Genomic DNA, 17,435 nt, shown 5'->3' with positions numbered 1-17,435 from the left:
TAATTTACGTATGAATTTGCAAAGAGTTGAATTTCAAGGGAAGGTGATATCTAGTTTTATTTTATTTTATTATTATTATTTTTTTGGTGGTACATGGGCCTCTCACTGTTGTGGCCTCTCCCGTTGCGGAGCACAGGCATTAATACAGCTAAAACGTATTCAGTGTCTAGTACCAGGAACAGACCCTGCTTCTGCTTACTCCCTGGCTGGGAAGGCAAACATTTAACAAGCAAATACAAATGCCAATTTTCAGAAAGCAGTCCATGTGAGATCCCAAGAAAACACAAGTCTCCAAGGACCAGGTTGAGGAAGAAGGCGGGGGAGGGGGTGTGAGGGGGAACAGGCAAACAAATTGAATATCACCTGATAAATGCTATACCAGCATATGGCCAAAGTACTGTCAAAATACAAAAGAGGAGGATTTAATTCTCTCTGGAAGTTTGGGTAGGGCATCAGAAAGGAGCCGAAATCTTCAGGGATGAACAGGCTTTCTACAGGCTTGAGATGGGTGCTGGCAACCATGGTGATGATGGCGCTCAGGAAGGCATTTGCTCGGCTGGGGAACCCTGTGTACCCACTGTGAGGGCTGGATGACCATCAGACCACTTCCAGTGATTCATCAGCCTCTTGGCCAAGCACCACCGCAGCCAGCTGAACCAGTTTGAATGGGAGTTGATATTTCAGGTCAGACCTCAGGTTTTTTTCCTCCAGAGTGGAGGGTTGCCAGGTAGAATGAAACATGCCCAGTTAAATCTGAATTTCAGATAAACAACGAATATTTTTTTAGTAAAGACCCCAATATTTGGGACACACTTATATTAAAAAATATTTGTTTATTTGAAATTCAAATTACTAAAAACTTTGACTTGACTTTTTATTTACTACATCAAGCAATCCTACCAGAGTGGTAAGAAACTGGCAGGTCGGCTGTGGCACAGATAATAAATGACAAAACCCCACCATGACCCCAGCTTTCTGTAGCCTTCCCAGCCAAAAGTCTCTCCAATTGGAAGCCAGAGAACAAGCTTCCAGAAAAGAGACGCTGTACCTAGACAACCAAGGCGCGAACCCACCCGACGGTCCGCAAGACCCGCGTTTAGAAGTGCGGTGCATCCTGGGAGTGAGTTTTCTAAGTTCGGATTCGCCTCCGAAGGCCACGGGACTACAACTCCCAGGAGCGCCAAAGAGTTGCTGCGAGGCACGCTGGGAGTACTGGTTTTACCCCGTCGAAGGGTCCCGGTGGGCTGCTTGTGTAACAAGAGCCCAAGGCCGATTTTTAGAGAATCTCGATATTCAGAATTCATATAAAAGGTTAAACCGAGGATTAGTGCTTTCAACACAGAGAAAACAAGCCTTCCGGAACATAGTGGCAACTGTGCAGGCGCCCGCTGACGTTACACCCCGCGCTGAAGGGTGGGGACTGAGCGTCACTCCTGCATGTGACCCCCGCGCCTCTTTGTGATTGGCTGTTCCGGGGGCGCGGCGCTCGGGCGCGGACGCCCCTGATTGGTGCTTCGGGGCAGCGGGGCGGGACTCCGGCTGCAGCCGCGGGAGGTCCGGACACTGGCGGCCATGGGACTCGCTGGTAAGTGCGTGTCTGAGCTTCCCGCGCCGGTACTCCCTGCCGCTTCCAGATGGGACTGAGCTGCCCTCAGGGGAGCGTGGCCGACGAGGCAGGGGGCGAAGCCGAGCCGGCTTGAGGGTCGGAGGTCGGGGTCGAGGGTCTCCGGAGTCGAGTGGGGCTGAGGGTGCGCTGGGGCCGCCGAGCTGTAGCCGGTTCCGCGTCGGCTAAGGCGGGCGGGGCGAACGGCTCTGGGACTCCCGGCCTCGACCTCCTGCTCGCTCTTTGGCCGTTTTCCTCCCTTTGGGCCTGGCGAGACCCCGCCTGACTGCGCCGGGGTCGCTGACTGAGCGGGGTCATCCCTTCCTTGGCCCTGGCGCTCCCCAGCGACCCCTCAGCGAGTGAAGCTGGAACGGCGCTCGGCGGGTGGGTGGAAGCACCGTCCTTTTGACACCAAGCCCCCGCCGGGTCACCCTAAGGCTTCTCTGGAGTCTCTGCTGATAATAACTGTCTAGGAACTTGTTGACCGTGGACTTTACGGCCGTCTCGCATTTGCCGCTCAAGTGGCTGGGTGGGGACCTTGGACCGATCGCTCAACTTGTCTGGTTTCTCATTCGTAAAATGAGAGAGGTATTCACTAGATCTCCAAGCCTTGCTTCAACTTTAAAATTTTAAGATTCTGTGATTGTGCCCTTTGTTGAGCTTTTACCCCATGAAAGTGTTAGGCGTGATAACCGTGATAGGCACATTTCTCACAGAACATTGCAGGTTAATGACAGAACTTTAAATGATTTCATTTGGTGCTTTACTCACTGTTTTCGTTATCATTCATCTTTTAAAATTGAATGGAACTGGAAATTCGGGTTTAGGTGACAAACCACAGTAAGAAAATGTTCGTGAAGCCACTTAAAAGTACAGACTTGAAGAATCTTATGATTTGGTAATATTGAATTGTAGTTAGCAAATTCAGCTCAACAAACACTCATTGAGTATTTCTGAGACAATATTTAAAATAAACATGACTTTGTTGGAGAGAATAGACTTTGCACAAGCTGTTACTTTGCATATTCTGAGTTTGCGGTGACATCAGAAACTCAGACCTTTAGGATGGCTTCCCATTGTATAGTTGAGTTTCTGGAGGCATGGAAATCTCATTTGTAAAGCTGAGAAGGAGTTTCACTCACTTTCCAAGATTCTCTTTAGCTTTAAATGTCTAAGAATCTGTAATCATACTGAATATTGAGTTGATGATTTTTGCGCTGATGATCTCGGGGACCCCTGAGCTGAACATTTCCTACTTTAGAGGTATAAAGTGGCCCCAGATCTAGCCCGTCTCTAGTTTAGTTTTTATCTTTCGATTCCAAACTGAAGGGAGGGATACTCATGGAGGGAAGATATACATAACTGAAAGTTTAAGAAAATGAGGGGAACGGTTTGATTATCACCATTCTTGAACAGGGAAGGAGAAAATAAGGTGTGTGGCATGTGCTACAGGTGACACTTTAAAAAGCTGCTCTCAAAAGACAGTTCTAACTCCAGGTATATTTTAGTGTAAACCACAGACTTAATACTAGTGAACTTGATGAGATTCATTGAGTCAATGGCTAAGCTCTAAAGTGGGGTTAGCAAACCTTTTCTGTCAAGATGCGTATGTTTTATTACGTGAATGAACTGGTTTGTTAACCTGGCAAAGTATTCTATACTTTGGTGTAACAAACATTATTTAAGATTATGTGTAACAGTATTTTTAGAGCAAAATTAAGATATAAGGACATGCAGAGTCTAGTTTTGTTGTATGACACGCAGTAAGTACTAAGCAAGTAAATGCTGTCAAATGCATGAATTCATCATACGCTTTGTTTTATTTCTAGGGGAAAAGCTAACAGATTAACATTAAAAGAATATATATGTCTGGATTTGGAGTGTGGAATGTATTTTGTCTCTGAGCTTAGATCCTTGTTTACTCTCTCTTTCAGGTACTAGAGGACACATATCTTAACTGGGTTGCTCTAAGGACTAATGCCTAAACCATCTCAGCATGGCCTGTAGAGGAGGAGGTGGGCATGGCCAGCATCCCTCAGCTTCACTCTCCCATGTCAGCCCTGGACGTCTTTCCACGTGTAGAACCTGTACCCATAATATATGCATGGTGTCGGACTTTTTCTACCCAAATATGGGAGGCGTGGAAGGCCACATTTACCAGCTCTCTCAGTGCCTGATTGAAAGAGGGCACAAGGTCATAATTGTCACCCATGCTTATGGAAATCGCAAAGGCATCCGTTACCTCACTAATGGCCTCAAAGTCTATTACTTGCCTCTGAAAGTCATGTACAACCAATCTACAGCCACGACCCTCTTTCACAGTCTGCCATTGCTCAGGTACATATTTGTTCGGGAGAGAGTCACGATAATCCATTCACATAGTTCCTTTTCTGCCATGGCCCATGATGCCCTCTTCCACGCCAAGACAATGGGCCTCCAGACAGTCTTCACGGACCATTCCCTTTTTGGATTTGCTGATGTCAGCTCGGTGCTTACAAACAAGCTTCTAACTGTGTCTCTTTGTGACACAAACCACATAATTTGTGTCTCTTACACTAGTAAGGAAAACACTGTGCTAAGAGCAGCACTGAATCCTGAAATAGTGTCCGTCATTCCTAATGCTGTAGATCCTACTGACTTCACTCCAGACCCATTTAGGAGGCATGATAGTGTAATAACTGTTGTTGTTGTCAGCAGACTTGTTTACAGAAAAGGTAATGAAATGATAGCTACAAATGCACTGCACAGCCTTTTTTTCCTTGTAGAAAGCTGTTGAGTATTTGTGTTATAATGACTGTTGGGCTTTTTGTTTTGTTTTATGGTTTCATAACAACTGCGTTAAATACAGCAAAGAAGGGTCTAATAACGTTTTATACATCTTAAAGGAGAAATTTCTGGAACAGTGGTAAATGCTATCCCCAGCCCCAGCCCCCCCCCCCGATGTTTTCATAGTTATTTAAAAGGAAAAACAATAACCTGATGTTGTTTAATAGGTCAGGTCTTTTAAAAATTTCCGTACACATGCAGTAGCAAGTACAGGGCCCAGACCATCACATAACCCTTTCTTTTCATTGCAGATATTTTGAAAACTAAGAAAATCGCAAGGGTGAAAACTAAAATCAGCTGTAACTGTATTATTCAGGGATGGCCCTAATGAACGTTTGATTTATAGCTTTCCTGTTGTTTTTATGCATACACTCAAAGTCAGTGAGCTTGTTCTGCACGTTACTGTTTTGTAGCTTGCTTATTTCCTTTAATCGTAGATAAGACGTTAATAATGAATTGGCACGTAAGTGCTAAAGGGGGGTCAGATAGCCCAGAGTCTGATCCTGGCTCCATCCTCCTGTGTGATCGAAGACAAGCTACTTGACATCTCCGAGTCTCAATTTTTTTCTATTGTGTGATTTGGGCAACATTGGTAATCTTGTGAGGTTCAGTGATGGTTCCTGTACAGTACTTAGCCCAATTTGTACTCGGTATGTGTCTGCTGTGCACAAGGAGGATTGTTTTAGTGCCTCTGCAGCACTTTATGGATGCCACAGTAGAATTTGTAGAGCCTTGCTGACTAAAAGTCTGAAGCAGTCCAGTTATTCAAAACATAAATGGTTTTCTGGATGGTATTTGAAAACCTGTCCAGCAATCAAAATTGTCACTAAAAGTGGGGAATTGTTAAAAAGATAATATGTAAAACCCCCCCCTTTAAAATATTTTAATTTACTCAAAATATTATTACCATGCACTGAATCACCAATGATTTGGTTTAGGCCTGCAGGCTTAAGAGTGCTGATTTGAGCCGCATCATCTTTCTTGCACAGTCACCTTTAAAAAGCATAACTTAACAGTTGCCAGTTTGGGTCTCTTAAATGTGGTGAGAACCTAAAGGCACATGAAGTCATGTACTTCTGGATTTTTCATTTGTTTTTGACCTTATACAGTGGTTCAGGCTATCCCCTAATCTGACAAGGTTTTTTTTACTGTGTCTTTATTGAATTTTTCAAACCGTTCAGCTTAGTTTCACAGAAACTCATTTTGTCCATTTTTGTGCTATTTAAATACTGTAACAAGTATAATAAAATAGGCATCAGACAGATTTGTGGACAAATGCAGCTGATTCTTGGTAAGCATGAAGCTCAGCGGTGGGATCAGAAGTGTCCCAGTGTACTAGGGAGTGGCCTAAAATCCAGATGTGGGCCTTGGCCACGATGTTTTACCTTTGGAATGGAGAGCCTTGGTCCATGCAGTGATCCACTAAGCGGAGGTTGGTGAGAAAACTTCTACTGAACTGCGTTTTTGGGAGTGAAGGCAATGAAATGCTTCCATTCCTTACTTGAAGAAGATGTGAATGGAGCAGCATTCTGTGTTCTGAGGCCCTCTTGGGATATTGGTAATGTGTTTGTTGTAACTTAAGAAATGTGCCTATTTTGTTTTTTCACCAAATAATATGCCTTTGTGAGATAGCTAGCTGAGAAAGCATATGATGCGTGCATGGTCAAGGATCAGAGCAAAATTAACTTACCTGTTCAAAGATTGAAGCTTTACCTTTACTTCACTAACTGGTATTTTAACCAGCTGAGCTAACCACCAAAGAGTGAAGGTACAGCCTTTCCTGTTCTCAGTTCAGTCATTTAACAAATATTTATCAAACCCTTTCGGTATGTCAGGCACTGTGCAAAAAGTAACATTCTGAGAAGGAATGGCCACATCTTTAGTTCAAAAGTGAGTAGTTGTATTAATGGTCCATTAATTATTAATAAATTAATTTCTTTAGGAGGTGTTCATTTGGGCCAGATATCAAAGGCCACTGGAACATATTAAGTAAGAGAGAATAAATCAGAAGTCCTATTACCCAGGATCCCTGGCCTCTTCCCTCTTCCATTGAGCCTGTTTTGCTCTCAGGCAGGGTTTAGCAGTGCTCACGTGCATGTGCAGACATGCCCCACTTCTGCTCTAGTGCTAATGATGACTTACATTTATATTCTGCAGTTGATAAAGCCTGTACATGGTACAGTACCTAACTTGACCCTCCCAGCAACTGTAGGGTAGATGTTATCTGCATGTAACAGACAAAGAAACTGAGTCTCAGAGGGGGTAAGTAACTCACCCAGGTTACACAGTAAGTAACAGAGATGACAAGCCTGAGTTGAGCTCTTCTGCAGTTAAGTTCTCCTGTTCCCTCCACCCTCAGCCCGGCCACCATTATCCTAGGTATAGATTCAGAAGATTCTATTAGACTGTGCTTTAGAAGCACTTCAGATCAGAGCTTTTCTTGTCCATCTTGTGAGAATATGGCAATTGAAAGTCCTTTGGTATGTTTCATTGTGTTGGACGCTTGCTAGAGGCACGAGAACATTTCTTATTATGGGGAGAAAAAAACCTTTATTCTTAGAATAATAATATAGATCGTTGATAATATTAATCATTTCCGTTTCTTTTAAAGTACTTGTCAGAATTAAACAACAATGCATTTAAAGCCCACCGCCTGGTATAGTAAGCCCTCAGTAATTGTAGCTATTGTTACTAATTATGATTATTGCTCTAGATGTGGGGTTTTGGGTTTTTTTCATTTAAAGAATGGATTCTTAACCTTTGTATTAGAAGGGAGAGAGGGCAAGGAGGGAGGGGAAGGAAACAATTATACGAGGTAACTTGTTAAAAGTCATTAAGACACCTTCTGGTTTGTCTAAAAATCCAGTTGATGGACTTGGTAATAAACTTGAAACATAGGTAAGATTTTAATGAGAAGCTTTCATAATTCAGAAAAGCCACATGTGGGGCTTCCCTGGTGGCGCAGTGCTTGAGAATTCGCCTGCCGGTGCAGGGGACACGGGTTCGTGCCCCGGTCCAGGAAGATCCCACATGCCGCGGAGCGGCTAGGCCCGTGAGCCATGGCTGCTGAGCCTGCGTGTCCGGAGCCTGTGCTCAGCAACGGGAGAGGCCACAACAGTGAGAGGCCCGCGTACCGCAAAAACAATAACAAAAAAAAGCCACATGTGAATTTATGTTTGCTAAAGCAGTCATATTTTGAAAATACTAGCAGAGTTTACGTAATAAATCCTACTTGGAATTATTTAATAAAAATGACCCTATATATATTATTTCTCCTACCATCTTTTTAATAATTGATCTGCCTGTATTTGGGAAGATTGATAGAAGAAGTGCAGTTCTTGTGTATGTATGTGTATGCATTTCTTTAACTGGCTTATTTTACATTTACTTTTGAATGTGTATGATTTGTACTTGTTAATGAGCTAAAGTCTTAAACGTCAACACTACTGTCACTTTGGATTGCTACTTTCAGACTAGTAGGGCATGATTTATTTTGCTGCTTTATATTACCTAAGGTTGTATTTACATATTATAAGAAAGTTTCATTAAAAAGAAAAAAAAGGACCAAGATGCACCCTTTTGTTCTGCAGACTGTAATGATCTGGCAGTGGAAGTCCTGCCACCTTCATTCACTGTCATTCGGGGGAAGTGGGCTGTAGCAGATTTGGATGGACTCTTACAAATTTTGCTAATACCCTAGTGTTCGCTGCAAAGTCCTGTGTACAAACTGCATTCTCAACACAATGGAGGCAGCAGTCATATTTTGCTGCTTAGCCCTTTCCTATAGTAGGAAGTAGAATCATAACGCTGGTAGAATTTTGTAGGTGAAAGAGACCTTGGACTTCAGGTACGTCGGTCTGTTCATTTTCTCTTATCAGGAAAGTCCCATTATCAGAGTTTGCTCATAAAAAGGCTGGGTCAAGACCCAGATCTCCAGTCAACTCTCCTGCTCTGCAGAAAGTTTTAACTGAAATGTAAGCTACCTCAAATGCCATTTTTTAGCAGTAGGTGTGTAAACACAGGTGAATAACCTACAACACAATGTTGAAACGGAACAGAATAGTCCACAAACTGGGTGTGTGGAAGGTACCCATGGGTGTCAGTGTATATATCCTCAAGAACTCTTGGGGGACCCCTGGCAGTTTGAACGATTCCACCATTCCAGGAAAGGTTTAAGAGAATTTGTTTCTCTCCTTAAGTAAGGGAGGCATAGCTAATATTACTTTTCAAAGTGAGTGGATTCTCAGAAGTTCTGATAAAATTTTTTTAAGGTTAATTATTGATAACTCAAACATTCAACTTGATGTTTTCAGGGACCGATTTGCTTAGTGGTATAATACCTGAACTCTGTCAGAAATATCCCAATTTAAATTTCATAATTGGAGGAGAGGGACCAAAGAGAGTCATTTTGGAAGAAGTACGGGAAAGATACCAGCTCCATGACAGGTATTGATGGATTCCATATTGTCTTGGGTGAGAAAATATCAGTTACCTAAAATTGGTTTTGGCTACATGCCTGCATTAAGTGGGCTGCTTCTCCTACATGTACTTGACATAAAAATGTAATGCAAGGCCTATTTAAGAAAAATTATATAAAATAGGGAACCCTAGTTAAGGAATTCATAATTTTATTTTTTCTGTTAGCCCAACATTATCTGACTTTAGGGGGCCCTGGTTGGGGCACCAGAGAATGCACAAAAAAACAGCTATTTGATTGGAAATGTTTGCAGATTCTCAAGCCATACTGAGTTGTGATTTAAATAGCACGGCCCAAATCATGTAAATTGCTCTGCATGTACAGATTCGAACATTTCTCTTCCTCGGTAACTTAGTTAACATGTGAGCTGTGTGCATGTGAAGCATCAATTTAAAAGGAACATTTTCCTGTTTAGAAACGACACTTTAACATTTACTCATCAAAGTGTATTAACATTTTCATTGAATGCAGACTGATTTTGGAGAAGATGAAATTTGATCTGTGTGACGAAAGTTAGAAATATGTTAGCTGTACAAGCTTTAACCAAACAGCTTTATATGACTTCCTTTTAGATCAGAGTTGGGTGATATTAATCTTTTGAGATGGAAAACATTAGAAGCAGTAAGATTCTAAGTATAATATGAGTAGCACACTTGGCTTATAAATGGTATTTCTTTTGTAGCATGATTTTTACTCCCCTCTTTTTTCTCTCGTTTCAAAAATCAGAGTGCGTCTCTTGGGAGCCTTAGAACACAAAGATGTCAGAAATGTCTTAGTTCAAGGACATATTTTTCTTAATACTTCCCTTACTGAAGCATTCTGCATGGCAATTGTGGAAGCAGCCAGTTGTGGTTTACAGGTAAAAAGCTTTGAGGGCTTATTACACTGTTGGGGTCTCTGTATTTGTATTTTGAAAAATAATCAGATGCAGTCTGTAATATTTTTTTTAATTGGTATTGTTTATTTTCCTGAGAGATGAATTATGGAGGATCACATGTTCTTTTTTCCTTTTTAAGGTTGTAAGTACCAGGGTTGGTGGAATTCCTGAAGTACTTCCAGAAAATCTTATCATTTTATGTGAGCCTTCTGTAAAATCTTTGTGTGAGGGATTGGAAAAAGCTGTTTCCCAACTGAAGTCAGGAGCATTGCCGCCTCCAGAAAATATCCACAACATCGTAAAGACTTTCTACACCTGGAGGAATGTTGCGGAGAGAACTGAAAAAGTATGTCACATGCTAAGAGAAGGGTATTTGAAGATTGTGTCTTGAATTCTTACTTGATGTTTCACGTACACACTTGCTGCTTTTATATAGGTTTACCATTTCTGCTCTGTTGCTTAAGTTTATGAAGTCTCTTCCAAGTGAAAAGAAGTGAATTCTGTATTACTTCTGGTATATGTTAGGCTAAGTTTCTAGTCAAATCATTGCATTTGACATCTGAAAATAGCAGTAATGCAGTATCTAGACCTTTCATTAAACTGGGCATGCAGGAGTTACAAAATTTTCTAGAAGTCACAACAATTAGAGGCAAAACTAATATTAAGATCTACTCTTAGACATTTTCTTGAGGCTCTTTATAATTCTAAAGCATATAGGTCTATTAGAAAATATACGGTTTTGCTTAGCCCGATTGTGGCAACTTATAAGTTACAAATAGTTAATCCAGGCTACTTCCTAAAACTCCCGTGTCACTTTTGCTAGCTGCTGTGATTTTTCTACAGGAGAGGGATTTTTGCATCTTTGGGCTGATTGAGAACATAGTAAGTTAGAATTCAAAAAGCACATGACAAATGTTGGCAATAGGATCACAAATAAAAAGCAGCAGTAGAAAATTGGTAAAAGGACAGGTGCAGGAAATAGGTTAATGCCCTTAGGTGGGAGAGTACAGTTGTAGGAAATGCTTCCTTATTTCGAGGTCAGGACTTCATTTATTCTACTCAGTTGTGCCCTTTGTTTAAGTACCTCTCATGACTTCGTCTACCTCCTGCCTCTTATTATCACATAGCAAGCTGGATGGAAACGCTGTGCTTCTTAGAAATTGTGACCCAGAAAGACACTTGGGAGCGTGGAGAAGGTAGTGCTTTATACTCTCATTGTGTTCAGTGGAGCAACTAGTTTCTAGCCCAAAGTAGAGAGCAAGATGGAGCCGAGTAAGCAGAAAGGCTTTCTTGCTTGGTTTAAATTGTAAATTCCCGTACGTAAGGTGAGCCCCGATTTGAATGGAAATGCAACAAAACTCTTTTTATCTCTAAAAATCGTCATACACAGTTTGCATTGAAACATGAGAAGTTTCAACTAACAAACAGTTTTGACTGAAGTAGCTCTGAGATAGCCACTTTCTAGAAGTTTTGCAATCGCGCCACCCGTATGAATTAAGTACATTTCCTTGTTTTCCTTTGGAAGTTGGGGTGCAGCACTGATTACCTGCTGGGAGCGCGTGGCAGAATCGCCCCGGGAGCCTTTTCGGGCTCTGTCCGGTTCATCTTCCTGTGCCCACTGCTGGCTTCTAAAGTGACCCTTTAGGAGCAGAGGGGATATGGGAATGGTGGGCAGGGATATTTGGTTAGGCAGGTTTTTTCAGTGAAACCCACCCTGATTGAGGACCACATCTCCGTAATTGTGCCTTTACCTTCTTGATCAGTGTCGTGTAAATCTCAGAAGTTTGCGCTGTTGTACATAAAGTTTGGGGCAAAGAACTACGGTGACAGTTTGTCAGCTTGTGTTAAAGGAGCGCATTAGGGTTTTTTTTAAAAACCACGAATTTTCTTTTATTTACGCTTAAAGTAATAGTAGGACGTCTGTATTGTTTTCAGTTTTACACCCTGGCAGTTTACAGTATACATTCCGAAAAAGACGTTAATCCTTGTCCCTAGTGGATTGTCCTCCCTGTCATTCTCTCCCTAGTAGCAAATTGTTATTTTGTCACTTGAGATCATGAATTAACTGACTTAGAAATAAAGGTGGGCTCACGGGTGAGTTTGTAGTTGCTCTTTTAATTCTACCTGTTCCACACAGGATGTTTGATCCCTTTCAACTTAGTTTAACTGCTATTTAGAAAAATTGATCAAGAAATTAAATCAGCATTCATGCTGGAAACATACTTTTTCATTTATAATTCGCCAGTCTCAGCATAACGCTCGATATAATTCTGACTACAGTGTATTCCCAATGTCCTCGGGGTAGAGGAGCTAGATGAAAACAGCCCGTACCTTTCAGAGGCCGTTGACCTTTAGAACTTGCTCTGCACGTCAGAACTTTCTTGAGTTCAAAAGGAGATGGTTTACAGGTCTGATAACGTGAGAGTGACCACAGGTAATGTCCAAATGCAGTTAAAAAACGTGAATGCCGGCCCATTTTATGTGTTTGAAATAAGTATATTCAAGGACCTTTGTTTTTTCTTTAATATTTCAGAGTTTAGTGCTTAGCAGTACTTTAAAAAAGCAAGCCACCTACTACCAATGCTCAGCAATAAACTTTATCTTGTTTGCCACTGTTTCACCCATACCGTCTACCAAAATTTCCCCCATCTCTTTCTGCTCCTTTTACTTGGAATCCGTGAAATGTCTCTGTATATTCTCCCCGTTTGTGCTCAGCAACACGGCGTCACTTGGGTGTGGGAAGAGGAGCCTCTCTGTACCCAGAAGCACACTAGATTGCTAACTCTCTGATGGTAGTTGAGGCAAGGAATCTTAAAGGGCCAGTCCTTCCTCCCTGCTTGGGGAGTCACTGCTGAAGTAAATATGGCCTCGACAGGTGGCCCGCAAAGCCGCTGCAGCGTCTCAGGACTTTGGAATTCTCATAGTTGGTTAAATATTGATGGGGATCCCCTAGGGGACAGGAGCCGTGGTAGATTCATCTTTGTACCACACGGTATACATACCCCAGTGTTTCGTCCAGAATAGGCACTCCATAAGTGTTGTCTCAAATGGCAATACGTAGTGTAATCAGTTTCATTCGTCACATCATTTCTGTAACAACAGTGAAATGTACGCGCCTTCTGTTGACATCTCTAAAGCACTCTTGGTCTGTGCAGGTCGTTGTTTATTGTGGCTCACGGTGCTCATTCTCGGCTCTCTCCCGCCAGGTGTACGACCAAGTGGCAGGAGAAGCTGTGTTATCGATGGACAAACGACTGGACAGACTCATCTCTCAGTGTGGCCCCTTGACAGGCTGCATTTTTGCTTTGTTGGCTGTATTCAGCTTTTTCTTCCTCATTTTCCTGAGATGGGTGACTCCAGATTCTATCATCGATGTTGCAGTAGATGCCACAGGGCCAAAGGGTGCCTGGACTCATCAGTATCCTTACAGGAAAAAGGTGGACGAGAACAACGAGGTATCTAAAACCAGGTAGAAGAAAGCCTGGATTGTGAGATTTGAAACACTTGTAATAGTTCTATTAAGACTATTGAAAATAACCTTGCTTTTTTTCTTTTTAAAGTTAATAGTAAGTTATGCTACCTCTTTATCATTCCGTGTTTTATTTTGAGGAAAGATAAACACTTATGCAATTCCTGAGTGTAGAAACTCCTTGCACTTATTTAAAATTTAGGAGAGAACATTGAAGCCACTCAGGTATGCAATTTTTCAGACTACTGAAATCCCTCTAGCGGAGATGTTTTAACGTTATATTTTGGGAGCTTTGGGTGCTGAAGGGCCAAACGTTTTCTGGGCATTTTTTGGCCAATTTTAAATGTTCTACCATTAATTAGACATTCACCAGATGTTTACAAGTTTTCTTTAGGGAAGTACAACAACTCTGAACTGTTTTAAGTTGTGTTCATACTACATTTATTAGACACTTAAGTCGTGTTCTTAAACTTTTATTGGGTATGCTCAGTAAGTGTTCCATATGATCAGCAGGTTTCTTGAGTAAAATGGGCTGTCAGCGACCAGCATGTTTTAAGCACCTACCAGGCATAGAACGTTGAACTAGATGCTTCCTGCGGTAAGGACCGGGGGTGGGGGGGTGGGGGGGTGCATTCGCTCTTTGTTGATCAGTCAGATGGCTCACTTCGTCATAGTCAGGTTTGACATGAAGTGCTAAGATATCCGCCATGCCGAAAATGCTCATGCTTTTAATGCCGGGAAAAAATCGCCGGCGTACTCTCAGTTCTTCTTTGATCCTGTTGGATGCATTCTCCTAGGTCGAGCCTTCATCTTCGCCTGTGTGTATGAAAATACTTTTTGTTTTTTAAATACTAGGGACCAATACCACTGTTGATGATAGTGCAGAGAAACCCTCCACATCTCGCAGTGCATAATTGAGTCCTGTCAATGCCTTCTTGTTTTCCGAGCGCAGTGTACGAGGTGTGCCATCTCAAAATCAGCTGCTACCCTGTCCCTTTGATAGAAGTCACTTCCCTTCACTTGTGGCCTAGCTGATGCCTGATAAGTATTGTCAGTGTGCAGAAGTCTTGACCCCAGAATGTTTTGTTTATAGCCAATTGAGTCTGAAAATTTTAGGAACACAGTCTCTTTGTGGATGGATGTTGTTAACTGTAATCGTTGTGGCCCATAGCCATGGGTTTTTAAACACCCAGTTATCCACATGGTGTGTCTTATTAATTCTTTGAACTCCTTAGAATAAGTTTTTGTGATTAAGGACCGTGAAGTCACAAGAATGAGGCACTGGGGGCGCGCTAGTTAGATGCTGGCAGTATTGCGATTCTGTACAGGATTTTTTTTTTTAATGACAACATTCACAGAACTTCTTGTGAAAAAGTATCTTAACATACCTACTAATTGGTTGCCACTGATACATAAGAAATATATTTGTGTTTTGTACTAAAACACAAATGCAAGAGTGCAGTTTTTAAAATCTAGAAGTTAGGGGTTCTTTTGTTAAAGAAAAACAGACTGACCCAAACCATTAAATCTTACTGGGATTTTTATGCATAGAAACTGACTTATATAAATATGAAATAAACAGTGCCAATATTCATGATAAAGCAAGAAACTGTAACATTTGGTTTAATTTATTCTGTTCAGCAATTTTTAAAGGCATACTGCTGTTTTTTCTTGTATGTTATTTTTGTTTCTTAGCTTTTTTTTTCAGAATTGTCTGTTAAATTGCCATTTAGTTCAGATGGAAAATAAATAAGATTTAAAGTTCTTGCATGAAACATGTAATTTGCATATTTTCCTTTTTTTTTCCCCTTTAGCAAATGGAAGTAAATTTGCTTGTTCTAGTAAATCTTAATTTTCAGGCTTCCTGAATACCTAAATTGTAACTGTCATTGTTGCACTGGTCAATATGTGGAAACATATTGTTCTGCCCTGCTACTTACATTTATTTGAAAGTGAACTTGCAGTGATGAGGAATTTATGAAAAATATATTGTATTTCTTTGGATGTTCCAAAAAGTAGCACATGTAAAACTGATTTATGGAAACATGCTACATGTCCAAAAATAAAGACCAAAATGACATTTTGACATTTTTCTTGAGTTTGTCTTGTTTGAAGAACAGAATATTATTTACTAGTTGAGCAGCACTGCCCCCAGCCCCTACCTCCCATGTTTTTTTTTTTCAGTGCAATTTGATGTTTTGCTTAGTCTGTTAGAAAAACAGGAAATATCCTTCAGTTGTTGAATTACTCTGTCATCTTTTCTTTCTACAATATTCTCTCTTTTACTCGTGGAATAGCAAGTTCAATTGTGCCTTCGTTTCCTAATTCAAACTCTTGTTTTTCAGTGCACTAGAGTTTTTCAGTGCACTGCGTGAGACAAATGAATACATCTGTACAGTACTGTGCATGTGAGCTACATAATTATGCATTATATCTTGCAAGCTATTTTAAGAGAAATTGGAATTTTGACTTCATTTACAGAAGCCCAGTGTATGATCAGGCCCCCCAAGATGGCTGTTCTCATGCTCTCTGTACATCCCCTGCCGGACCAGTGCCTGCTTCACCTACACCCCACTCACATGACTGACCTTGCTACATTCCTGCCCCGACCTGAGCTAGTGATTATTCTAATCTTTAGATCAGAACATCTTCACCTGATAACTTATCAAAGGAGCCGTGAGGGGCGTGCCCCTCTGCTGGTTTCCCTGGTAACTGATGAGCCCACCTGACGTCAATTCCCCTATAACTGGTAAATCTGCCCCTTCCCTGGGTAGCGAAGACTCCTGCCATGTCCCGCCATCCTGCCAGCTGCTGTCTGCCGCACGCCGTGGGGTGTCGCTCCAGGACCTTGCTTCAAATGTGTAAGATCCCCCATCTATTAAACCACTGCTATCTCTGTCGCTGACTGTAGACTCTTCGGTCTTGAGGCTGGGCAAGTATAGGGCTTGCAGGCCTGCGGGGTGCAGCCCAATGCCCAGCTTCTCCAACCCACTTTGTTGGAAGCAGTCCCCTACGTTGATATGTTCTGATTTATCTTCCACCAAAACATTTTTGGCTCAGTCAGGGTATCCTAGGTCTGTGTTTAGTTTCGTGAAGGATTTTTAAAGGCCTCTTTATCCTTCTCTGCATTCCCAAAAGAATCTGGGTAGATGTTAAATTGTATCATTCTATGGCTGGACTTTTAAAATCTGAAATTCTGAAAATGAAAGTTCTCTATAGATTTTGATTTGTATTCACAGTACTTTTGGGAGTTGATTTTCCTTTATCCTTCATATTTGCTCGTGGCTCAGTGATTCTCAACTGGATGTGGCAGTGGTGATTTTGCCCCCTGGGGGACATCTGGCAGTGCCTGGAGACATTTCTGTTTGTTCCAGCTGGATAGGAGTGGGGCACTGGCATCGGGTGGGATGCTGCTAAATGTCCTGTGATGCTTTTGGACTGCCTCCCACACCAAAGAATGATCTGGCCCAAAATGCCGGTAGTGCCAAGGCTGAGAAACCCTGGAGCTCTAGATGGTTTCACCTCCTTCAAAGATACCATGAGTTAACTCCTTACTTCAGTAGCCTTTTACGTCCATCTCAAATGTAGTGCTCAAACGTGCTAAAGATGGTCTCTCTGAAAGAGTACAAAAGTCGACCTTCTCATGGCCAGCTTTTTTTTTTTTTTTTTTTTTTGGTGGTACGTGGGCCTCTCACTGTTGTAGCCTCTCCCGCTGCGGAGCACAGGCTCAGCAGCCATGGCTCACGGGCCCAGCCGCTCCACGGCATGTGGGATCTTCCCGGACTGGGGCACGAACCCGTGTCCCCTGCATCGGCCATCCCCTCATGGCCAGCTTTTCTGGTATGTAAAACAAAAAGAACAGCGAGGTTTTAAATGAAAATTAGGGCGAAAACAAGATTGAATGGTGTTATGTAATTCTAGATACACCACTGGGCTGACGTGAGTAAATGATCACCTTCTTACAGAACAATTGGAGAAAGAGACATGAAAAGAACTGAAATACTTGTGTTGATGTATTTTCATACACTGGCACGCTACCAGGTAATCTAAGCTTGGTAAAGTAACCTTATATAATATATGTCCTTGAGAATGGAAACCGCACAAGCTCGTGATGGCGTGGTGATACACAGAAATGGGTATGTTGTATATTGTGACTCAAGGCTGATTCTCATGCCTTACCCTT

At 41.9% G+C, this 17,435-nt stretch overlaps 1 protein-coding gene across 1 annotated transcript; it reads left to right on the top strand.

The window, feature by feature from the left end:
• Positions 1 to 2,045: 2,045 nt before the first annotated feature.
• Positions 2,046 to 13,829, top strand: PIGA (phosphatidylinositol glycan anchor biosynthesis class A). Its single transcript, XM_082865422.1, has 6 exons — positions 2,046 to 2,191; positions 3,538 to 4,317; positions 8,743 to 8,875; positions 9,633 to 9,765; positions 9,923 to 10,129; positions 12,990 to 13,829. Exons 2-6 carry the CDS (start codon positions 3,600 to 3,602, stop codon positions 13,254 to 13,256), a joined length of 1,458 nt encoding a protein of 485 aa, XP_082721548.1. The 5' UTR covers positions 2,046 to 2,191; positions 3,538 to 3,599; the 3' UTR covers positions 13,257 to 13,829.
• Positions 13,830 to 17,435: the final 3,606 nt, after the last annotated feature.

This window comes from Leucopleurus acutus, assembly GCF_964270905.1.
Source record: "Leucopleurus acutus genome assembly, chromosome: X".
NCBI classification, from domain to species: domain Eukaryota; kingdom Metazoa; phylum Chordata; class Mammalia; order Artiodactyla; family Delphinidae; genus Leucopleurus; species Leucopleurus acutus.
Note: the sequence above shows the minus strand (reverse complement) of the source record. Positions and strands in the feature narration are given on the sequence as shown.

Excerpts from the sequence above, each read along its gene's own strand:
- PIGA (XM_082865422.1), top strand. The coding sequence starts at position 3,600 with ATGGCCTGTAGAGGAGGAGGTGGGCATGGCCAGCATCCCTCAGCTTCA. Across the intron at positions 4,318-8,742 it reads CAGACTTGTTTACAGAAAAG|GGACCGATTTGCTTAGTGGT; the intron begins GTAATGAAATGA and ends TGATGTTTTCAG. Across the intron at positions 9,766-9,922 it reads CAGCCAGTTGTGGTTTACAG|GTTGTAAGTACCAGGGTTGG; the intron begins GTAAAAAGCTTT and ends TTCCTTTTTAAG.